This window comes from Canis lupus, chromosome X, assembly GCF_048164855.1.
Source record: "Canis lupus baileyi chromosome X, mCanLup2.hap1, whole genome shotgun sequence".
NCBI classification, from domain to species: domain Eukaryota; kingdom Metazoa; phylum Chordata; class Mammalia; order Carnivora; family Canidae; genus Canis; species Canis lupus.
The window spans coordinates 118664848-118689586 of record NC_132876.1 but is presented as its reverse complement, the minus strand read 5'-3'; the positions used below and the strand labels follow the sequence as shown (position 1 = coordinate 118689586).

General features: G+C 48.2%; 1 protein-coding gene across 4 annotated transcripts in view; it reads left to right on the top strand.

The window, feature by feature from the left end:
• SHROOM2 (shroom family member 2) overlaps positions 1-24739 on the top strand; it is a 142746-nt gene that overhangs the window by 65689 nt on the left and 52318 nt on the right. For all 4 annotated transcript variants that reach the window (XR_012026081.1, XM_072815344.1, XM_072815343.1 and 1 more), the window contains exons 2-4: positions 4887-5038; positions 18160-18291; positions 21781-24256. Coding sequence is in view for 3 of the 4 variants with exons in the window: in XM_072815344.1 (XP_072671445.1) it covers positions 4887-5038; positions 18160-18291; positions 21781-24256 (2760 nt within the window). In the remaining variant the exon portion in view is untranslated. The remainder of the gene's footprint in view (positions 1-4886; positions 5039-18159; positions 18292-21780; positions 24257-24739) is intronic.

Genomic DNA, 24739 nt, shown 5'->3' with positions numbered 1-24739 from the left:
TGCCTGCGGCTGAGCAGGGCGAAGGCCCGCGCCGGAGTGATCATCCACGTCGCCTGTGCTGGATGCTGTGAGATGCGGGCGGGCAGCACGCTTGCCTCCGCCAGCGCAGACTTCAGGTTTCTCCTTTGCCCACTCCAAGCCTGATTAGTCCTGCCCCGCGGAGCCGTCGGGAGCCGTCGGGGGTGGCAAGTACAGAGTGGAAGTTTTCAGAGCTGCTTTTTGGCTTTAGAGCTACTCTCCGCATAAGCTCAATGAATATCAAAGAGAAACTTTCTCTTGGCAAGGAAGCCAAAGGGTGGGGGGCCTAAAAACCCAGCCAATTTTTTTTTTAAGATTTTATTTATTTATTCATGAGAGACAGAGAGAGAGAGGCAGAGACACAGGCAGAGGGAGAAGCAGGCTCCCTATGGGGAGCCCGATGCAGGACTCGACCCTGGGTCCCCGGGATCACGCCCTGGGCCGAAGGCGGCGACCCTGGGTCCCCGGGATCACGCCCTGGGCCGAAGGCGGCGCCAAACCACCAAGCCCCCCCCCCCCGCCCCCCCGGGCTGCCCCAGCTTCTTTATCTCCCAAACGCAGACCTGTTGTTTCTGGAAAGCGTAGGTGCAGTGTGGCTAGGACAAGGCCAAAGGATGCTCTGCAATGCAGTCTTCATTTATAGATGACGAACTTCGGGAGTCTTTGCAGATGAGAAGGAACACGATGTTCGTGTCCGTGGTGCAGCCAGAGTAGATGATGTTGCTTCACCAGAGCCTCACAGAACTGAAGGGCTTGTGGGAATGAGGCTGAAAAACCCAGCAAGTAGTAGCTGAGCCAGCCACTGGTCATGGGTCCCCTCTGGGACGTGCTGCCCTCAGCAACTGTCCCAAGACCCTGCAGGGCATTCCTCATAGAGATTTTGCCTCAAGATTTTTGACTGCCTTGTAATACTCAAATTCAGAGGCAGTCACTGTAGGGAAGACACCCCCCTCACTCTTCTAGTGGGTCAGAATCCTTTTCTTGTCAGATGCTCCGGAGTGTGTGATTATGCTAACCATACATAACATGAAACTTCCCACTTTAGCCACTTTAGAGTGTGTGACTTGGTGGTATTGACTACCAACACTGTTAACCGTTGCCAGAACTTTTCATCTTCCCAAACCTAAACTCTGTACCCACAAAACTATGATTCCTCCCCTACCTCCAACCCCTCCTAACCTTTATTTTATGTCCTGTGTCTATGAACTTGCCTCTTCTACATACCCCATGCAAGCGGAATCCTACAGTCCCACTTCCCGTTGATGGCGTATTTCACTGCGCATCACATCCTAAGGATCCATCCATGTGGTAGCAGGTGTCAGAAAGTCCTTCCTTTTTAAGGCTAACATTCCATTGTGTGGGTGGACCACATTTCATTGTCCATGTTACTTCTTGATGGACATTTGAGTTGTTTCCACTTGGAATATGCAACTGTTCAAAGACAAAAACAAAATTCTATCCTGAGAAATCGGTGACAGAATGAATCGGACTTTGTAAATGTGCATTTCTGAACACCAAAATCCAGGCCGTTTGGGGGCCCTTTCGTGTTCTGTTGCTTCATTTGCCATACGTGTCCCTTATATATTCTGATGTGTCTCCAGAGCCTGCATTCCTTTAAGGCTGTACCAAAGGCCTCGGGCTCTGAAAATCTTTTTGGAGCATCCATACCCAAAGAGGGCAAACATAGTTCTTACTCATCTTGTACTTCATTTCTACATCCCTCATATCTCTACATTGCAAAGCACAGTCTGATCTCCTGGGAGCTTTTTAAAAATGTCTCAGAAATGCAGAAGCTGAGGGGCGCCTGGGTGGCACAGTCGGTGAAGTGTCTGTCTTCAGCTCCGGTCATGACCTCAGGGTCCTGGGATTGAGCTTCCCTCCTCATCAGGGAGCCTTGCTTCTCCTTCTCCCTCTGCTCCTTGCACACATGCGTTCTCTGTCTCTAATTAATTAATTGGAAATCCATTAATTAAAATTAATTAATTAATTAAATCTTTTTTTTAAATGCAGAAGCTTGGGCCCAGCCATGGGACTGCTGAATCAGATCTGCATTTTAAATCCTGGGAGACCTGTCTGCACATTACAGTTTGAGAAGTGTTGGTTCATCAAGCCTAGAAATGTCTTCAAGGCAGGAACTATATCTTGCAAGACCCACCTTCCCCCCTCACAATATCTAGCAGGTTTTGTGCATAGTAGTTGTTCAGTAGATACTTATTAAGAGAGTAAATACAAACTCTAATCTCACCACGTGGCGGCTTTTTTGTACTCAACACCACCGAAGCATTTAACGACTAGTATTTAGGCAGGAGTTACGAGGTACAGACCCAAGGCACTATCTGCATATATTCTTTCTGTATTCTAGATTTTGCCCTTAAAATTGTATACCTGGTGCTTGGGAGGTGGGCTGGGAGGAGATGAAACAGATCCAGGCACTCCTTGGAGGACTGCCACGTGCCTGGAGAGTTGGCAGCCCGTGGGTCGGGGTTGGGGCGGGGGGGCGGGAGGGGAGGCAAGTGCTGCTCTTGAGCCCAGCCACCACGATGCTGCTGGCTCAGGTAGTGACCCCAGCTGGGGCGCTGATAAGCTTTCCCTGGGAGCCTTCCCCACACCACCAGTCTCACCCACCATCCTTGGCGGTGTGTACTTTGGTGCTGGTGGCCTCTGCGATACTCACTCTTCCTCCTCTATCTCCTGCCCTTTCACCTGGCCCCTCATCTACCAAAGCTTGAATCACTGGAGACCCAAGGTTGCATTCTCTGTGGTTATCTGCCAATGGGTCTGTCTTCGGTCTTGGCTGCCTCCTGACGTCTCCCCACCCCTCAGTCCTTAAATACCTCCTGCTGGGATGGGGGGGTCTTTCCTTTCCCCGAGAGCCTCCCCTCCTTGCACCGTCCACTGGCACAGCCTCTGGGCCTCTCCCATGGGGCATGTCTCTCCAGTGCATGTAACATGCACCTTGACTGTACATGGCTGAGGCTGTCATCTTGGGCGGGTGGAAACTTACTTGCAATCTCTCTGTTATTATGTTGGGATAAAATTGTCTAGACTTTTGAAACCAGTTATTAACAAAACCATGAAGCAGTCCATTCCATTAGGAGTAGTTGTTTAATTTTGTTTATGGTGTTGACTTGCAATGAGTAATTGCCTTGTCAACCGAAGAGTTTGGCTGTCCGTGGATCTAGGTGTAGGTTTTAGGAAAATACCAGGCACTTGCAGAACTGAGCCATGGTCATTGCTTAGTACCCAGCTCTTTAGCTACATAGGAAAAACGTACTGCTCTAGCGCTTTGTGAGGACTTTAGAAGTCATTCTCAAGTTAGTCATGGCAAACAGTCGAGCTGTGAACTTTCAGACTGTACACAGCTCAGAACTGTTAACTTTTTTCACTAGTTTTCCTAGCAGTTAGTAAAGATAATAGCTTCCTGGTATAAAACTGGGGTTGGCAAACTTTTTTTTGTAACAAGCCAAGTAGTAAATATTTTTGGTTTTGTGGGCCAAAATACTCAATTCTGTCCTGTAGCAGTATGTAAACAAGTGGGTGTGGTTATATTCCAGTAAAATTTTATTTACCAAGAAAAAAAAAAAAGGCACAGCTGGCTACTCATGGGCCATAGGTTGCCAAGCGCTAGTACAGAAAGGCTGTGTTAGTTGCTGCCAAGTTGATTATTACTATATAGGAAAAACTAGGATTAAAGTTCAAGATGTCCCAGGATTAAAGTTATCATCAAATGGGTGACATACAAACAAGCTTTAAATGAGTCCATACACGTTCATACATCTGTGTTTGGCACGGAGTCGTGAATACCTTAATAGGCACAGTGTGGCATAATCTAAGTAGGACTTTAATCAAAGAAATTGCTAAGTGTTAGGCAGGGATGTGGAAGATTTAGAACCTTCAAACACAGGACACTAGCAAACCGCCCGGCGCCTCCTCCAGGTGTTCACTGCAGTTGCCATATGACCCAGCACGGTCATTCCTAGGTGCATACCCACGGGAAATGAAGGCATATGTCACACAGAAACTTGAGCACCAGGGTTCATAGCAGCATAATAGCTGAACAGTAAAAACTCCAGTATCTAGCAATGGACGAGTGGATCCCTAAAATGTGGTATTCCATACAGCGGAGTATCGTTCAGCCATAAAAAGGAGTAATTGACAGGTGCCGTAACACGGTTGAGCCTTGAAACATTATGCTGACTGAAGGAAGCCAGTCACAAATGCTGTGTATCATAGGATTCTTTTTATATGAGCCGTCCAGTAGAGGCAAATGCATAGTGAAGGAAGTAGGTTAGTGGGTGCCGGGATGGAAGGGATCAGGAAATGACCACCCATGGCTACTGGGTTTCTTCTAGGCTCGGGGAAGTGTCCTGAAATGGGATGTGGTGCTTGCACAGTTCTGCGAATATACTAAATAGCCATTCCCTTGTATATTTAGATGGATGAGTTTTGTGGTATTTGAATTCTATCTCAATAAAGCAGTTGCAAAAACCTAGGTATGGGATTCATGTATGAGAAATAGTAATTTAACAAAAATAATGTATCATTACTGTTTGGATAAAGGAGATGGAGAAAACCAACCTGTGCCTTTGGCTCCACTGTTTGGGGTTGTGTTGTTTGTGAGTGCTCATGCTCTTCCCTATTCCCTCGGTGAATAGTAGCCCTCGTTCGTGCAGAGGTGGCCCCAGGTGAGGCCCCTTGTTCCCCAAATAGGAATCATGTGGCCTCAGAGCCCAGGAAGGGTCCTGGCTGATCCCGCAGGTGGTCCTAGAACCTGTGGGCGACACGTCACAGGCGTGTTGTTTCTGGCTGAGTTCTGGGCACTTGCTTTGCTCGTTTGGAAGCTCATGGGACATGCCTCTTTGTTGCAGATTGAAGAAGGAAGTAAAGCTGCGGCGGTGGACAAGTTACTGGCTGGGGACGAGATCGTCGGCATCAACGACATCGGACTCTCAGGGTTTAGACAGGAAGCGATTTGCCTGGTGAAGGGGTCTCATAAAACCCTAAAGCTGGTAGTGAAACGGTAAGACCCGTGCCTTGTGCCATCTTTGCAAACAGAAGTGAGTGAAATAGCAAAATGTGAAGCCAGGTTGGCTGATCGGTATCGCAGCAAGCGACGTCCCATTTGGACTTGAGTGTGTTCATGCGTACGTGCACATAAAATTATATTTCTTGGCCAAGGATGAAGCGTGTATGCACACATAGAATTATGTCTCTTGACCAAGGATGAATCCAGTGCCAAAAACTTAAAAGATGCCTTCTTTTATTAGTACCGATTGTTCCTTTGATTTATGAAGTGAATTTGAATACTCTTACCTTTTCTTCAGCAATACGTAGATTATTCTCTTAAGAGAACTATCTTCCACATGAGGTGTTGTTGCCTGTTATTTCCACAAGGTGGCAGGCTACTGCGTTTTTGGTTTTCATGCCAGAATCGAAAATTATTGCACCAAGAGGGAAGTCAGCAACCAGGAGTTTGCAGTGCTGTGCTGAGGTCTGGGGGGATTCAGCTGCTTGTTCCTACAAACCAGATTGCCCGTGCAAGTCTGGAGGACTTGAAACGATTAGGAAAGTGGAATTAGGGATGTGATGTTTTTATACACAGGAGCTACAACAGTTCTCCTGGACCCCTGCCATGAAATTACTTATGATTGGTTATCTTCATATAGAACAAATGTTCCACCTTGCATTTTGTAGATGGGTAATTATAGTAAAGTGTTTGTGTGTCCCCCCCGACCCCCCTCTTTTTTTTCAGAATTAATGCAGTCCTTCCAAGCTTGGTTGTAAATATTTTTAAATAAATGGGCTCAAGCATTTACTTACTTATTTATTTATAAAGATTTTATTTATTTATTTATTTACTACTGAGAGACACACAGAGAGAGAGGTAGAGACACAGGCAGAGGGAGAAACAGGCTCCAGCGCGCAGGGAACCCAATGTGGGACTTGATCCCAGAACCCTGGGATCACACCCTGAGCTGAAGGCAGATGTTCAACCGCTGAGCCACCCAGGTGTCCTATTTACTTCAATTTTTAATACAGGCCTGAAGGTGTATTCCCAAAGGACTTTAGTCTTTTTTGTTGTTTTTTGTTTTGGACTCACCATATCCAAGGAGGAGGCTCAGAAACAAGGAAGGAAAAACTCGTTCGTTGCCACACTGAATTAGCAACCTCATTCCTAAGTGGTGCAGACTATCCTCTTTGTAAATCAGCAAAGTTTGGGAACCCTTTGGAGAGGATGAGGTGGGAGAGATGCTGTTATACTCTATGGCTATTCCTTTGTGGTCACATTAATGGCCTTTCTAAGGTAGGATTGTGTTCTCACAGAACTCTATGGGACTTGGTGCGGTGATGATGACGGGAAGGGACACTTGGTGCACAGAGGTGAGCTAGGCTTTACCAAGGTGTCTCCAGGTGTCCTCACCAGTCTCCAGGCTCATTGGACCTGCTGCTCTCCTTTGTCTCCCATAGGAATCTGCAGGTTGACTTGAAAACAAGATGCTAGGTTTTGACAGAGATTACTAGTAGCAAGGCCCATTCTTGGTGAGAATGTGGGGGAATAAGCATGTATTTGATCTAATGCCAGTTAGAAAACAGAGTAAACAGACTTTGTGGTGGGTAGTTTGGCAACATGTTTCAGAAGGCATCTCTTGCACCCACAGATTTTGTTTCTGGGATCCCAGATACTCAGCAAAGGGAAATTACCGAAATGAATTAGAGACCATCCAGACTATGAAGTACTGCTGTTATAAGTGATGTTAGCAATTGCTGCCGTGAGAAGATGCTCCACAAAGTCCAGTTGAGTGGAGCACATAAAGGTAGTTAGAGAACTGTGTATGTCCATCCTTACAGTTTCTTTAAGATTTATTTACTTCTTTGAGAGAGAGTGTGAACGGGGTCGAGGAAGCAGAGGGAGAGAGAGACGAGCCTCAGACTCCCTGCTGAGCGGGGAGCACAAGACGGGGCTCAATCCAGGATTGTGAGACCATGACCTGAGACAAAATCAAGAGTTAGACGCCCAACCACCTGGGTCCCCCAGGCACCCCCTATTCTTAATTCTTAGTTTTAATTTTTAAAAATATTGTGGTACAACACACATAGCATAAAATTGACCATCTTAACCATATTTAAGTATACATTTAAGTTTTATATGGGTGCTCACGTCGGCAGCACATATACTAAGTACTATATGAGTTTTATCACAATAAGAACTCTTGAGATTGTTGCATTTTTAAAGAGGAGAAGCCTTTGGGATTCCGTGTGCCTCTGTTCACAGGACTCAGCAGAAAGTCGGGTCCCCAGGAAACCATCAACTGTGGCATCATGTTCTGTACAAGGCAGGGCCCCAGAGGAGGTTGATTCATTACTCTGTGATGAAGACAGAAGGAATGACCGTACAAAGGGTGGGTGTTTGAATGCTGGCTACAGTATACTCGAAAGCTGTTTATTCTTCATTTACTTAGTTTTTAAAGCAATACCTGGGCATAGTTAGTAGAGTACCCATGTTCAGAGGAACACGTGGGGTGGAATAGGTCACTTGCGCACCCCTGTTTTGCCTCTCCAAAGAGCAGTGTTGTCACTACTGATCTCTTGGGCTTCTTGGAGTTTTTTTTTTTTTTTTTTTTTTCTTAAGATTATTTATTTATTTATTTATTCATGAGAAACCCACAGAGAGAGAAGCAGAGACATAGGCAGAGGGAGAAGCAGGCTTTCTGCAGGGAGCCTGATGCAGAACTCGATCACAGGGCCCGGGGATCATGATCTGAGCCAAAGGCAGACGCTCAACCACTGAGCCACCCGGGTGCCCCAGCTTCTTGGAGTTATATATGTGCTTGTGTATTTGCATATGTATCTGTGGAGATTGTTCTATGTTGTGTGCAGTAAAGTCTGACTCGTGATTTCTCTGAACGACCCCACGGTGCTGCACAGTCTGGATCGTCTGCTGTCGTTCAGTGAACAGCTGTGGTGCTTCTGGTGGGTACATGTAACACACAGAATGCTATGTGGTGTGTTATGCTATGTGGTGTCCTTGAACCCCATTGTGCGTCCCTGTCCTACGTAGAGAGCGTTACAGTGCATTTCCAGCCCCGGGGTACTTGAATCAGAGGGTTTGTGCAGCATGAACCGTTACAGCTACCTCCACGTTTCTCAGACCACTTTTCAGACTCAGATCCACTCTAGCAGAAGCGTTTTCAGTTTGTTTCTGTTCTCTTTTTGAATGTGACAGGTGAAAAATGGCTTCAGTGTTTAAGTGGGCATTTTTCACTACGAGTGAAGTTGGGCATCATTCCTTATGTATAGAAACTTTTTTTGACCTAGAGGAACATCTTTAAGGATATAAAAAATAAACTAAATTCTGTTGAAAGCAAAGCATCTCTGCCACAGAGATCTTGTCAGTAGAGAGTCCAGGAAGGCCTTTGGGGCCTGTCATCTGATGGAGCTGACGAGTTATGTAAAAGACTCTTGGGGAGAGGGATCAGACTTTTGCCCCAAAGGATTTATGGGAGCCACTATGTAGAACCCTGCTTTTGCATTTGTATATCCCATTTTCTCTTTTCTTTTTTGCAAAGATTTATTTATTTACTTGAGAGAGAGAATGTGCACAAGAGAGAAACAGAGCAAGTGCACAGAAGCAGAGGGAGAAGTAGACTCCATGCTGATCAGCGAGCCTGATACAGGACTTGAACCCAAGGATCATGACCTAAGCCGAACGCAGATGCTTCACCTACTGAACCACCAGGAGCCCTCCAGTTTTCTTTTTTTTTTTTTTTTAAAGATTTTATTTATTTATTTATTCATGAGAGACAGAGAGAGAGACAGAGACAGAGACACAGGCAGAGGGAGAAGCAGGCTCCATGCAGGGAGCCTGACGTGGGACTCGATCCCAGGACTCCAGGATCATGCCCTGGGCTGAAGGCAGGCACTAGACCACTGAGCCACCCAGGGATCCCCTCCAGTTTTCTTTAAATGAGGGGTGCGCATAACAATTACCTAGTTTAGATGGGAATTAATGTTTTAAGGAATATATAAAGCAAGATATAAAAGCAAACCCATGCAGTTTGTTCACTTTTTTGTGTGTGTGTGTGCAGACATACTTTTCTTTATGTTATTTTTTTTAAATGTATTTGACAGGGACTCCTGGGTGGCTAAGTTGGTGAGCGTCTACGTTCAGCTCAGGTCATGATCCTGGGATGGAATCCTGCATCAGTCTCCCTGCTCGGTGGGGTGTCTGCTTCTCCCTCTGCCCTTCACCTCACTTACACTTTCTCTCTCTGTCTCAAACAAATAAAATCTTAACAAAAATAAAATAATTTTCTCTGAAATTGGTAACATGTATTCTTCATCTAAATTTAAATTTCTGCTTAAACTCTGCCATTCTGTTTCTCCATCCCCAGGCAACCACTAATCAGACTTTTGTCTCACACATTAGTTAGCATTCTCTAGCATTTTCTGTAGAGCTCCAAAATAGATCATGCACTCGTCCAAAAAAAAAAAAAAAAAAGTGGCCAGTTTAAAAAAGGCACTCTGTAAATTATTCATAGACGGAGCCACAGACACATAAATACCCTATGTTGCCCTACCCAAGAGTGTAGCCAATGATAAACTAGCTTGTTCAGCTCTTGTTTAACTTGATTCTGATACCTGCCCCGTCTTTAGGTACCCCAAGAAAGGGTGGCATTTATGATGAAGACTGCAAGAGGCCAGTACAGGTTTGGTGGTTCTGGAAGGTTGTGGGGACAGGGGGTATGCACTTTATTGTAAAATCCATACCCATAGTTTTTGGAATTTTTGGTTTTTTTGTTTTGTTTTTGTTTTAAGTAGGCCCTACACTCATTACAGAGCCCAACATGAGGCTTAAACTCAGGACCCTGAGATCAAGACCTGAGCTGAGACCAAGAGTCAGATGCATATTACCAACTGAGCCACCCAGGTGCCTCTCCCTACTCGTACTTTTATTAATAAAATGAAGTAGTGGGCAGCCTGGTTGGCTCAGCAGTTTAGCACCACCGTCAGCCCGGGGCATGGTCCTGGGGACCCTGGATCGAGTCCCGCGTTGGGCTCCCTGTATGGAGCCTGCTTCTCCTTCTGCCTGTGTCTCTGCCTCTCTCACTCTCTGTGTCTCTCATGAATGAATAAATAAAATCTTTAAAAAAAAAAATAAATAAATAAAATGAAGTAGTGGTTCACATACTGACTCCTTCCTGCTACTGGTAGCTGCTACCTTTTTTTTTTTTTTTTTTTTGTAAAGATGTGTTTATTGATTTGATGGGGAGAGGCAAGAGGAGAGCCAGCATGGAGTCCCAAACAGACTGTCACTGGGTGTGGAGCCCGACATAGGGCTTGATGCCACAACCCCAAGACCCTGACCTGAGCCAAAACCAAGAGGCAGACACCCAACCAACTGCGCCACCCAGGCACCCCCCCTGCTATCTATCTTTTCTTTGTAGGCTGGTTTTATTTCAGAGTGTGTAGGGATCAAGCAGCCAGGAAAGGATCACGGTGGGCCAATCCGACAAAGCCATGGCATCTTGTTTCATGGGGCATGGGTGGTGCATATCTTGTCATCGCTTAGAAGCTGGGGCTTGGGAAGGTGATGCAGCAGGAGATATGTGTAGATCATTATCTCTCCCCAGCAAAGTTTCTTTCCCAGACAAATGAGAGTAGGCACTTCCTTTCTCCCAGAGCGCAGTATCAGTTGGAAACAAAGAACTGTAACTTTGATCCCTTCCAGGTGCACATATGTTCTCTCCTGCGATGCCCAGGTGGTATCCGCTGCCAGTGAGTCGTGGAGGGGAGTGGGGAGGGGTGGCGGTGGGGGGCGTCTGCCCAGGAGTCAGAAGAACTGTTGTACCATGAGGAGAGGCTGAGTGGAAAGTTCTTGCCTTGTCTTTCCTCCTGGGTACTCTGGGGTTCCAGCTTTGCTTGGCCACGGACGTGCTACTCATGGGAAAGTTCGGGGCGGATGTGGTAACCTTTCCTTGTGTGTCCCTATGGTTGTCTTCTGCACTTTCTCCTCGGTGTCCAGGCTCCACCCTAGGAGTGTTGACGGTCTGCAGCGGATCCTGTGCTGGTATTTTCACAGAGCGCCATGGGCTGTTCTGCTGGGCAGCCATAGCGGCTTAAGCAGATGTGCTTGGAAAAGGTTAAGACCAAAAACCGAGTCACTTGTTGTGTTTTCCTGATCCAGGTGGCCGAGTAGATGAGCCTTCGCTGTTGGAGAGGTGCTGAACATCTGACGCCTGATGCACTCGGTGTGTTGGGGAAGGAGAGCATCTTGCTCAGAGCTGGGGTTAAGGCTGTTGTGTCTGATTCTGTAAAATGTGCACTGAAAGCTCTGCGTGAGGAGTGCTGGGACACAGTCCTCCTTTCTTCTCACTTCAGAGGCAAATTATCATAGGTTCAGCTCCTTAAAAGTATGTATAATTTCAAATATCCTATGGGGAATTTCTTTTAAATATCATGCCTTATTTTGGAAAGCTTGCAGTTGTTCTTTTGGCTTTTCTTTCAAATTTGCATGGTAATACTAGTATTGCTTACAATGGAAGTAACCTGCCCACCTCTTCATTCATCTTACTCTCAACCGAGACTCAAACAAAACTGTTGCAAGCAGTTTTGCCAAGGCCAAATTATCAGTAGGGTTGATTCATGTGTTTTTCTGCCTCTTTTGCTGGCAGCCTTAAATTCTTTGTGACTCTAATTACGTCCACTAAGCTTGCATTCAGAAGCAGATTAGCACCCATGGACAGATAGAGGTTCTTTGCAGGAGGCTGTAAGGGTTGGCCTGGCTATGGGCATAGTTACATATTTGAAGAAAGGGAGTTTCACATCTAGTAGCCACAGCCATGCTTGCTTGGAGCAAATCTCTTGCCACACACATCATTTTCCAGATGTCACTAAGTTGCAACAAATTTTGCTCCAAGCCCATATTGGGCTGTGCTCCCCCTCTGCTCCTGGCTCCTTGGAGCTGTCCTTAGCAGGTGGTTCTGCGTGCCGCCCTGACCCCGATGAGCACAGAGATTCTTGGAAGCAGCTTCATACAACGATACAGCAAGAGTGCAGGGCTGGCTAGGACGTCCGCAGGTTGTGTCCCTCTTACCTTTCCCTCTCGAGTTCTCCCTGGGACAGAAACAGTGTGTGTGTGTGTGTGTGTGTGTGTGTGTGTGTGTGTGTGTGTGTATGTGTGCGTGCTGTGCCTCAGTGGGGATGTTGGCAGGTCTCCGTGAGATCTTGTGCTTTAGGAGGGTGGTCTGCAGTCATTTGCTCAACTTCTGGGGTAGAGTTTCTATTGTAAGCATTTCTGGGATTATGGCTGTTTGCTACATGCTTATTGTTAAACAGAGTAGACCCAGAGATTTATGAGGGACAGACACCCTGACTTCTTCAGGCTGTTTTCCATTGTTGTTTTTATTAAATAAAATCAAGAGAAAAAAAGAAAAGTTACTTCTGTTCAAATTTAGGCTTAGTGTATGGTTTGAGCAATTTAATCAGATGAATTTCCAATGATGTGAGACATTTCATTTTCTAAGTCAAGTAGATAGTGGTAAAAAGTTAAGATTGTGTTTTCGTTGCAAAGCACGTTAGTGATGTTTATAAAACTTAGTGTGGCAACATCAATGGTTTCCAGTGTGTTAAGACACACAGAGAATGTTTTACTTATCTTCGTTTCTTTTGTATATGACTCATCAGCCCTGTTGCTAATCCTTAGAGCTATTTATAATTAGTTTTATTAATGGTTTCACATTTGAATGTCCTGAGTTTCTTTGCCAAAAAAAAAAAAAAAAATCCATTCTCTTGAATTGTAGCAAGGAAGTTGGGTCGTCGCCCTTTTAAAACCATGGGTTGAACTTACTGGTGTGTTAGTCAGCTGGGGAAATACACTGAGAACACAGGTGGGTGGGACAGTCTGAGGTTTTTTTCCCTTTTTTCTGACGTTTGTGGATTATAAAAGGAAATAGAAAAAGCAAGTCATTTGGGTCCGTTCCAGTTCTGCATGTGTTCTTTACATGACATTTCCACACAGCTTTCTCTGCTGAAGCACCCTTGCAAGGGAAGGATGAGGGGTGCCCTGGCCTCATGGACAGGAACCCCGGTGCTTTCATCCTGTGTGAATGCTGCTTCTCAGCCTGGCATCTGTTGAAAATGCAGCTTTGATGTCTTGTATCAGTTGCAGCTGCTGAGGCCATTAGGGAATTTTTATCTGAATTCTCCTCATGTATAAAAGCAGGAACTGTCTGACTCTTATCCCATAGGACTAGAGATTCCATCAAGCATGACCTCCCCTTCCACTGCATTGTGTCGTCTGATCACTGCCCAGGAAAAGAACTCTCTGCCATTTATAGAGTGCTCTGACCTATGTTTTTGTACATTCATGTAACGTGTGAGAAGCACTGCAGGCAAATGGTGAAGATCATACCGCTACGTCCTGCCCTCCAGGAGCTGGCTGGCTGCTGAGTGTGCTCAGAGGCATGGGCCAGGAAAGCTCTAACAAGTGGTGAGCCAACAGATGTCAAGAGGAATGGAAGCAGATCTCAGCAGAGTTTTTCTTAAGGATAGGCCGTTGATCCTTCCTTGGAAGGTTGAGCCAGATTTGAGCTACATATCTGGTCAGTGGTACCAGGGCTCCTAAAGAGAATGGCAGAGGGGATGCAATCAAAAGGAGTGCAGGGGGAGGGATTACGAGGTAGCTGGGGGCGGGCAGTGCAGGACCTGAGCTTGCATATGAACGGCCAGGAAGGCGAGTGCAATTGCATCAGCCTGGCCAGGTCTGTCCCCAGCAGATGTCCATGCTGCTGGCCCCGGGGAACACTCCACACAATAGCTTGGCTAGATGCCTTGAGAACGTGGGAGCTTGGCCTTCCTTCTGTGGCAGCTGGGAGTAGCTGAAGGTTCTGGAGTGAGAGCAAGAGCTGTCCAGAGCAGAGCTGCAAGGAGATTGATCTGGCAGGAGGTAGATAGACCAGCAGAGGGAGAGGCCCGTCAGGACATAGGCTTCCCTGGGCTTGGCAGGAACTGGGAGTTGTAGGGTCAGAGCAAGGTTCATTTTGTGTTTGTGGAGTGGTGCATTTTCTTTGTCTCCTTTTGAAGGAATAAGAAGAGAGCTTGTGGTTGCCCCTCCTCTGGTGCAGACTCCCGTCCCCACCCCACCTCCCATGCTGGCCTCTGGTCCTTGAATCCTGTGGTCCCCTGTGTAGGGCTGGCCCCGTTCACTCAAGGGCTCACTGAGGAGCATCGCCGTACTGTCCAGCTCACCCGCTACCCCAAATCCAGGCCTTTTCCCCCTGGGGGGCCCCCAGTGCGTCACTATTGATTCCCCCCCAGGAGTGTTCTCTGCCCCCAGTATGGCCTGGAGGCCCCCACACACTGTGCACACGGCATCAGTGCGCGCGCAAAGCCAAGGCCCCTTCTCCCCTCCCCGCGGGGCTGGTACCGTCAGGCCGAGCTCGTGGTGACCGGGCACAGACTGTGTGTGTTGTGTGAGGCTTGCCTGCTGGCTTCATTCTAAAAGGTCATGAAAATAACTCAACACTCATGTGACTTTTGGGGGGTGGGGTGGGGGAAGGAAGGGATTCTGTTCTTTATGAGAGTGATAAACATTTTATTGCATTGAAGCATTTATTTTAATAATTCCTTTTTTAAAATGATTTCTGATGTCTGGATTTGTTCTTAATTTTCAGTGATAGCTTAGCATTTTTCATATTTGTGATCTAAACCGTGTCCTTCCAAAAATCCCTCAAGGACTACCTAGCATATAAAACTTTTTTTTTTTTTCAAAATTGAAGTAAATATCAATTAATTGTGGTATGTAATTTGTGGGAAAGGCTTCAGGGGAACTGTCATTAGGATGAATAATTTTATCTGGAGTACCAGACAGTGTTCATAGTCAGTACTGTGGCTTTTCAGTATTTGTATGAAAGGAATATTAACCACTGATTAGAGATTACATGTCGGAAGAGTGCCAGGGCATGAGGGAATGCTCACAGAACCCGGCCGGCTGCAGAACGCAGTGAGCCTGCTGACTCTGCAGATTCTCTGACTTGTCTAGAAACAGATGGGAGGACATGCACAGAGATTACCTGTGATTATCTTTAAGTCATGGCTTATTTTCCTTTGTCTTCTTGGTGGCTTCTTAATTTTCTTTTTTTTTTTTTTTTAAGATTTGTTTATTTATTTATTCAGAGAGAGAGAGAGAGAGAGAGAGCCAGAGACACAGAGACACAGGCAGAGGGAGAAGCAGGCTCCACGCAGGAAGCCTGACATGGGACTCGATCCCGGGCTTCAGGCTCCAGAATCATACCCCAGGCTACAGGCAGCGCTAAACCGCTGCACCACCGGGGCTGCCCTTAATTTTCAAATGTTCCATATTTTTTAAGATTTTATTTATTTATTTGACATAGAGCAAGAGACAGAATATAAGCAGAGCAGAGGGAAAGGGAGAAGCAGACTCCCAGCAGAGCAGAGAGCCCAATGTGGGGCTCGATCCCAGAACCCCGGGATCATGACCTGAGCCGAAGGCAGATGCTGAACTGACTGAGGCACGCAGGTGTCCCGTGTTCCATATTTTCTGCAATAAGCATGCATTTTAAGGATTCCGAACATCAATAGCCATTTGAATAAAGATTTCTTTCCTATACACTGGGATGACTGTAGTTTGGTGTGACTGTGGACCGACTTCCATTGCCCCTGGGATTCTGGGGCTCCATGCACAGTGTGGGACGTTGTTGGTCTTAGTCTATGACATCCCCGCCCATGCCGCCCTGCAGAGACGCAGGACCTTGGGCATCTGGGGTGCGCTGTATAGGCCTTCGCAGCGGTAGTGAGCTGTGCTCGCATCCGCCCCTCCTGGATACTTCCAAGGCCGGAGATCACCCTGTGTGGGTTTCCTTCCCCGAAGGGCCTTCCTGACTGGTCTCCCCAGTCAGCTTACATCTGACTGTGCACAAGGAGGAAACATGGGATTGGCGGCTTCCGGGTTCATTCCTGTTTGATATTTGCCACCGGGCCATCTGGACCTCCGCAGACATCAGGGGGAAGGAATGATTTGGGAGTGGTTTGCTACCCGCCCGTCGTGCATTTACACACTTGTAATGCCCATGGCTCTGCTAGGTGGCCAGGGTGGGTACAGCTAAGAACCGAGTGTGGCGTGGGTTCCCCCGGGCCCTCACCCTGGGGCCTTGTGTTCCTCTGTGCTGGCACACCGTGTGACCTGTGGCCCCCACATTTGCAGCAACTGGATGATTTAAAGCCACCTGAGTGTGTGTCTTGTATGAAAAAAAAAACACCCCAGTCTAGTGACAGTGAGGCCCGGAAAGCTGCTCCTGTGTCTGTTCCAGAGGGACAGTGACTGTGTGGGCACACTAGGTGGCGCCAGAGCGCCCGTCCCCAGAACCCGCCTGTCCAGCATCACAGGACTGTGACCATGAACGTCCTCCTCTCCCTTATCAACGTGAATCCAGCCGTTTTAGGCAATCAGAGGGGCTGACAAAGCAGCTGGGACCTTGCCAAATACGTTCATTATGCGCTAGGAAATTCAGAGGACCTGGCGAGAGCTCGTATGTTTTAAAGAAAACATCAGTGTGCCCAGTAGTCATGACGTCCTCATTCCAGGGGTGACCTTTCCACTGTGTTATCATTTCTTCTTCTTTTTTTAAAGCCCCTAATTCGTACTGTAATTGTTGACTATGTCTTGAAAGAGACGTGTATCTGTGTTATCTTCACAAGGAGGAAAGGCTTTTACTCTTGGAGCTCCACTGCCTGCCCCAGTGAGCCAGCCCGTGGCCTAGTCTTGCCAGCCGGAGAATGGAAAGATGTGGCCACAAAGTAGGAGGCCTTTTCCTTTCCTAGCCTCCTTTTTTTATCTGTCTCCCTTTGCCTCTGCTCTCAGTCTAGTTTCTTTCCTTCACTGATTAACCATAAAGGAAGATGAAAGAAATTGTGGACATGATAGCACAGAAAAAGCCATCTGAAAATGAAATTCACGTGGCCAGAGCCTTCCTTACGAGGATTTTGAGAAACTCTATGAGGTACGGTTGGGTTTTACTTCTGCAGTGTGATGAATTTGTCTGCTTCATGCTTTCGTTCACAGGGAAACTCCTGAAGTCAACGCTTTCCACATTTTGCCATCCAGATATTTTTCTTCATGAATTATGAGTTGTCAGGTTTATGTTACAAATGCTTTTCAGATTTCCTTGATATCCTTTATCGTGTCATATCCTTTAATGTTTTTGCCCACTTGGAAGAATGTTTGCTGTCAGGTACCAAATGAGCGAGGATCATTTTGAGCTCTTTCCATGTCCTTGATGGGGCAGGAAGCTATCCAGAGCAAGCGAGCTCTATCCCAAATTGGAGAAGTAGAGAGTGGGAGAACCAAGTGTGAGTGGGTCTCCTCCTCATGTAGCAGCCTTTTCTTGAAGGCTCTGTTACATTTACATGGCAGCTGTACAGATTTCCCACCAAACTTCTCATCTCACACCCAGGCAGTGCAGCCAAACAGCTAATGAGCCACCCGTGGGATGGTGGGGGCCCCGGAGTAGCAGCGCAGGCGGGTGCTGCATACCACCTCCGGAGCCTGTTGGTCCAGGGCATCATCTTCCCATAATGAGGACCCTGGGCTGACTTCACAAACCCTCCACGTGGCTCCAAGGAATGGATATACATCTACCAGTCTTAGTTCGTGTCCAGATATCTGGGTTTGCTTAGTTAAGTGAGTGAATAGAAGTGGCCTAAAGTGTGTGTTGACCTGGCTGAGCTGGGGATGCTCTGGGCTCTTCTCCAGTGCCAGCTCTTTTCCTCAAGGAGGCCGAGGGCTATATGCACAGGTACGCTGAAACCATAAAGATTCAAGAGTTGGTCTGGGCCCTACTGGTGGCTAAGACAAAGACAAGGTTATTTACCTTTGAATACATTTTGAAGAATAAGGGTTCGTTCACATTTTGGAGCCCGTGATTCTCACTCTGCATTAGGGTGAGTTTTGCGTCAATAAAAATGGAAGAACTGTATTCATGTCCAGAGACCTTGGGAAGCACCTGGCAGTGAAGCCTACAAATCATACAGAAGTTGCTGTGACTTACTTCCATGTTTCACTCCCGTCTTGGCACGGGGTCGCCCTTTGTTCGAAGTCCCTGAGCCATCTACGTTCTTTTTCAGGAAGAATGAGGTGAGCTGGAGGCCTCACTCCTGGCATGCCACCAAGTTCTCCGATAGCCACCCAGAAACGTCAGCGTCTCCATTCCCCTCTGCCAGCGCCTGCCCTTCTTGGCACAGCCGACAGCTCACGAGGTAAGCACCGGTTCCCCACTAGGATGGACAGTGTTTGACAGCATTCAGAACTTCCTAGGCCTGCGATGATGGCACCTTTCTCCACTTCAGAATGATTTTGTTTTTCTGATGAGGAAAAGCCACTAACACACCATTACTGGTAAAACTCGGACTTTTTCACTGACTCGGTAGGTGTCCAACCTTTGAAAACAAACACTGAAATGCCAAGAACGAAGATGAACATGTGTGCTTTCCCATTTATGTTGCTTAATAAATCAAAAGCCTGGGGACTTAGCTTTTTGGGCCAAATCCCTTTGGGCCAGCTGATTTGGTGGGTCTGACCTGACTGGGACAGCTACCATGCTACCCATGTGCCCACAGCCATCATCATTCTTTTGAGATTTTGATACACAGATTGGAAGGCAGGAGCTCCTTAAGGGTTCAGCAGGTGTATTTCACAAAGGCTTCCAGACAGTTCTGTTACCATCAGGAGCTTCCCCCCAACCCTCAGGCCTCTCCTATGGAGAGGGCATAGAGAGGTCTCTCTGCATAGACAGGGCTTCACAGCCATATGCTAGGTGGCATCCAGCCTTGACGGCCTAGTAGTAGTTTCCCACTGACCATCAGATCGAGATGGTGGGAACTGTATGTCAGCAGAAGGAGGGGGAGTTCTGGTCGACCTCACATCCACATTTCAGGGTCAGAAGGGCTGGTGTGTTAGGGAGGCATGTGGTAGCACTACGGGACGGTTGGTTTGTCATAGATCACCTTGGGTTAGTGGCCAGTGTCCTCACAAGTCTTCTATTAAAAGGGTGACAGTAGCAACAGGTAGGTGGCTTTAGGTGTATGGGAGCACATGTATGAGTATATATATTTGTATGTGCTGGTCTATCTGTGCACATTTATGGTGTGTGTGCATGTACATATGTGAATGCATGTGTGTGTGCATGCACTTAAGTGCATGTGTGGTATGTATGTGAGTGCACATGCATATCTATTCTGAGAGTGCGTTTGTGCCTGTGTGTGTGTAACTAACATAACCATCTCAAAATCTCTCTTTTTTTTTAAGATTTTTATTTAGGGATCCCTGGGTGGCGCAGCGGTTTAGCGCCTGCCTTTGGCCCAGGGCGCTATCCTGGAGACCCGGGATCGAATCCCATGTCGGGCTCCCGGTGCATGGAGCCTGCTTCTCCCTCTGCCTATGTCTCTGCCTCTCTCTCTCTCTCTCTCTCTCTCTCTCTCTCTGTGTGTGACTATCATAAATAAATAAAAAATAAATAAATAATTAAAAAATAAAATAAAAAGATTTTTATTTATTTGAGAGAGAGAGAGAGAGAGCACAGGCATGGAGAGGGTCAGAGGAAGAAGCAAACTCCCTGCTGAGCAGACTCCCCCAACACAGGGCTTAATCCTGGGACCCTGAGATCATGACCTAGCCAAAGGCAGATGGTTAACCCACTGAGCCACCCAAGCACCCCTCAAAATCAGTTTTTGATTGTTGACAAACACTACCTGCTGTAAAATTATATAGTACTTCTGTGAAGGAAATGTATCTCAAATACACTACCTATTTAACATGACAAGAGGGCAGCCCGGTGGCTCAGCGGTTTAGCGCCACCTTCAGCCCAGGCCGTGATCCTGGAAACCCGGGATCGGGTCCCACGTCGGGCTCCCTGCATGGAGCCTGCTTCTCCCTCTGCCTGTGTCTCTGCCTCTCTCTCTCTCACTCTCTCTCTTTCTTTCTGTGTGTGTGTGTTTGTGTCTCTCATGAATAAATACATAAAATCTAAAAAAAATAAAAAATAAAGTGACAAGAGATGGTGGTGTTTGGAGTCCAGGGTATTTTTGAGCAACCACAGATTCTCAGCTGAGTAGTAAAACTTAGGTGAAAAGTGGGCCTTTTATTTCATTACTGAAATGACTTAATGTAATAGGTTTTCCATTAAGCCTATTTGATGGTTTCTTGATGAAAGACGCACATAAGCTGCCCACATCTGTGTGGAAATAGTGCTTAGCATTATTTATATCTCCTTGGACTTAAGACTGCATGGATAAATCACCTCCAGAGCATGGGTGGGAAGATAGAGCAGAACATGCTCCATTTCTCAGAAGGCCACCTGCTCTGTCCTTACGGGAAAGGGTATAAAACCCAAACAGTCCACTACCTCCCAAGAAAATCTCACAGTCTCCAGGAGCCATGAGATCTTGAGAGCTTATAGGTATAACCTTTTCCCTCTGTTTTCATTTGTAAGAGTAATTTACCCAGTTCAGTGTCCTGTGTCCTTGCTGGTGACACGATTTTCTTTCTCCTCCTGGTTCTCTCTAAACCTAAAGTAGCAACAGTTGTAGTAGTGAGTTTTGTTCTTTTTCTTTTTCTTTTCTTTTTTTTTTTTTTTTTTTACCTTCAAGCATGAAGGCTCCAGCTTTGTTGAACTTTAATGAAAGCATTTTCAACATGCCTGGACAAAGTCCTACCATTGAGAGTCATTAGCCTCATATAGACACTATTACTTACCTCGTGGAATAATTAATTCCTTAATGAACATATTACCCACTAAATCTGATTTTGTATTTCCTCCCCTTAGACCCCATGGCACTTATGAACCTGTTTTTTTGGCATTTGGGTACAGCTCCAATGAGCTCTGTCAAACCCCTGTGCACAGCAGGGTTTGGTTTTGCTGAGAAAGCCTGTTGCTAGAGTTCTCTCTCACATATGCCATCGACTGAGAGGTGAAAGGAGCTATTGGTACTCTAATATTTAGGTGTGGAAAAGTCACATTTTCCCAGGACTTCCCTTTTTTTTTTTTTTTTTAGGACTTCCCTTTTAATGTGAAAATTGTCATTCGGTATTCGGTTGCTTCTTTTATGTTAGTCATCCAAACGATGTGTTGCTCATACGCTCGACCCCATGGTCCACAAACCTGCCGTATAAAGGGCCACGTAGGGAATATTTTAGGCTCCATGGGCCTGTGTCTGCTGCAGGTACCCAGCTGAGAAGCAGTCACAAATGGCGTGTACACCAATGGCCACGATTGGATCCCAATCACACTTTATCTGTGAGCACTGAGATTTGAATGTCCTGGCATTTTCATGGGACACAAAATGGTCTTTGATCCCAGTCTCCCCAACCATTTAACTGTCTAAAAGCTGTTCTCGTGGGCCAGAGCCCGCCAGCTGCCATACTCAGGAAGAAGGTATTCACGTGGGTGTTGCGTGCCGCTGAGCGCTGTGGACTTCACAGCCTGAGGGCAGGCATGTAGAGCTAGAGTGTGAAGGCATCTGTTTAAGAAGGAGCATCAAGTGCATCGGGCTAGGTCCTTCCGGCCTGTTGTCAGAGTTGCTCTTTAAAATGTCACGTCTCAGGTCCTGCAGCCATGTTTTGGGAAGAGTTCTGGGCATCTGGATGTTTCTGCGCAGGGCCAGCTGCATTCACAATGCTGCTGTCCTCATTTCCCCCTTGCTGTTACTCCATTCTAAAGCAAAGCCTTCCCTCTGGTCCCTCCTTCCTAGCTCTTCCTCTCATGACCTGTCTGGCACGTGGGAGCACACGAATCTGCAGCGTACCTCTGACCATTTTAGCTCCCTTGGGAGTGTCGACAGCCTGGACCAGCCTTCCCAGCCCTACCCCTCCGGACGCCTCTCTGCTGCCAAGTCCAACAGCAGCATTGACCACCTGGGCGGCCAGAGCAAGCGGGACTCAGCTTACGGCTCATTCTCCACCAGCTCCAGCACGCCTGACCACACCTTGCCCAAGGCTGATGCCTCCTCTGCAGAGAACATCCTCTACAAAGTGGGCCTGTGGGAAGCCTCCAAGCCAGCCAGCAGCCGGCAGGCCCAGGCTGCCAGCGATCCTCAGGGCCTGGAGGAGAGGCTTGGGTATTTCCCACCCCGGGTGCCCTGTGAGAGCAGCAAAAGCCCCAGGCCAGAGGACAGTCCTGAGGCCAAGCTGGCTGCTTCTGGGAGGTCAAATTTTGGGCCAGTCTGGTATATCCCTGATAAGAAAAAAGCACCTTCATCCCCTCCTCCTCCTCCTCCCCCTCTCCGTAGCGACAGCTTCGCTGCCACCAAGAGCCACGAGAAGGCCCAGGGCCCTCCATTCTCAGAGATGACCAACGTGCAGCACTTTCCAGGCATGACCCGTGCCCAGCCCCGCAGTGACTGGAGACCTGAACCCACCGATCAGCAGTGGAGGCTGGTGCGTCCCAGCAACGGGAAAAGAGCTGGGAGCTCGGGCTGTGCACCAGATGCCCCCCTGGACTGTGGAGTGCTGCCCTCTGACCACAGGACAGGCGGCTTCCCAGGGGTCCCCGGCCGGCTCCAGGCCTCTCTGTCCAGCACAGATGTACGTTTCCCGCAGTCCTATGGCTGCCAGCACCCACGCCAGTACAGTGACGAGAGTCCCTTTTGTCACGAGGGCCCCAGGGCCGCCACGTTGCTGAGGGAGCAGCCCCGTGTTGCCATCCCCGGGGGCCGCCAGGAGCCTTCTGCTAACCCTTTCCAGGATGACAGCCCCACTCAGGTCAGATGGCCCAGTGCCACCAACCAGAAGGGGGACAGTGGTGGGCAGAGCCGCTACTACTGTGTGACCACCAGACAGTGCCTTCAGGGAAGCACACAGGCAGCACAGCTCCACGAGGATCACTGGCATCCTGACGTGGCACCAGGCGCCCCCGAACACCCTACCGCACACCCGATGGGCCAGAAAGCCCGGTGTTACCTGCCTCAGCACGAGGAGGCCCTGGACGCCCATGAGAGGGACAGGGGTGACCCGGTGGACAGAGCAGCAGAGGGCCGCTCCACTGGAAGTGAAGAACCGCAAAGAGCCAGCCACAGCGAGAAAGCCTGTCTGAAGAAAACTGCAGACTTCATGTGGGCTGATGGGGAAAGCAGCAAAATCTCTCGTCAGAAGACCCCTATGTTGCACTCGCTGGCCCAGGAGGGGACGTGCCGGCCCGAGAATGGCCAAGACGGTGGTACGGAAAGGCCGCCACCATTTGATGCCCAGGTGGGCAAACCGACACGGAGAAGTGACCGGTTCGCCACCACTCTGAGGAACGAGATCCAGATGCGACGAGCCAAGCTTCAGAAAAGCAAAAGCACGGTGACGCTGACTGGAAGTGGTGATGCGGCTGAGGAGGCCGGCAGCTGGAGGGCGGAGCGGGGAGGTGCCACCAGTGCCACCCCAGAAGGTTCCTTCACGGGCACGTATAAAGACCACCTGAAGGAGGCCCAGGCCCGGGTCCTGAGGGCCACGTCGTTTAAGCGCCGTGACTTGGACCCCAGCCCAGCCGATCATCATGCAGGGTCACCAGAACACCGGGCTGAGGAGCACAGCGCAGATCCAGACACCGCCCCCCACTTCTGGGAGGGGGGCCTGGCCAAGCCGCCCCCATCCGGAGGTGGCATGCCGCACGTTCTCCGCATTGGAGGCCGGAAACGGTTCACAGTGGAGCAGAAACTGAAATCCTACTCTGAACCAGAGAAAATGAACGAGGTGGGGCTGTCAGGGGATTATCGCCCTCACCAGCACCCTGATGCATCCGAGGAGACCGTGGTGGGCACATTCGCCGACAGGTGGAAGTTTTTTGAGGAAACAAGCAGACCCATTCACCAGAGACCTGGGCAGAGGCAGGCGCTGTGTGGGTTCCCGAAAGAGAGGCTGGAGAGGCCACAGACAGCAGGCCATGGGAACGAGGGTGCGGACCCTTCTTTCCAGAAGAGGCCCCGTACTACCTCCTTTGGAGAAAACCCCAGTGGTCCCAGAAGAGCAGGGAAGGTGGGAAAACTGGAACCGCCTCAGCGACTTGGAACCTTTGCTGAATATCAAGCCTCTTGGAGGGAACAGAGGAGAGCCCTAGAAGCCAGGAGTTCCGGGAGGTATCACTCAGCGGATGACATCTTGGACGCGGGCCTGGATCAACACGAGAGGCCGCAGTACATTCACGGGAGGTCCCGGTCATCACCATCCACAGACCTCTACAAACAGGTAAGCCTGGCACCTGATTAGGGACAGAGCTGCCCCCTGACTGCTGCACAGCACATACAGGATGCACCCCAGAATATAACGGCCCGGGGTCCGTGTGACCTGTGTCCAACTGTTTGAGCATGTCTATGCGCCAGCTCTTCTCATGTCAACCTGTGTGAAAGGTACTTGGGGACAGAATCCGTATGTTCGTGGTAGTTTAAGTGCCATCTTTGAGGGCCTATCTCGAGTCCCCAGCCTCCTCCTCCTCCCCTCTTGCTTCAGCTGTCTTTCCCCATGATTAGCTTCCCCAACCCAAGCAAAGAATTTGAGGAGAACTCTACAAATTGGTAGGTTCTCCTCTGAAATGGAAAGGGGTACCCATGTAAAGAAGACCCAGGACAGTGTTCGATAACCAGTCTTAAAACCTTGAAGCCGTTTAAAATTTTGAGTATTTGTTCTTTTAGTTTTTTTGTGTTTTTTTTTCTTCAAATATTTTTAGAGATT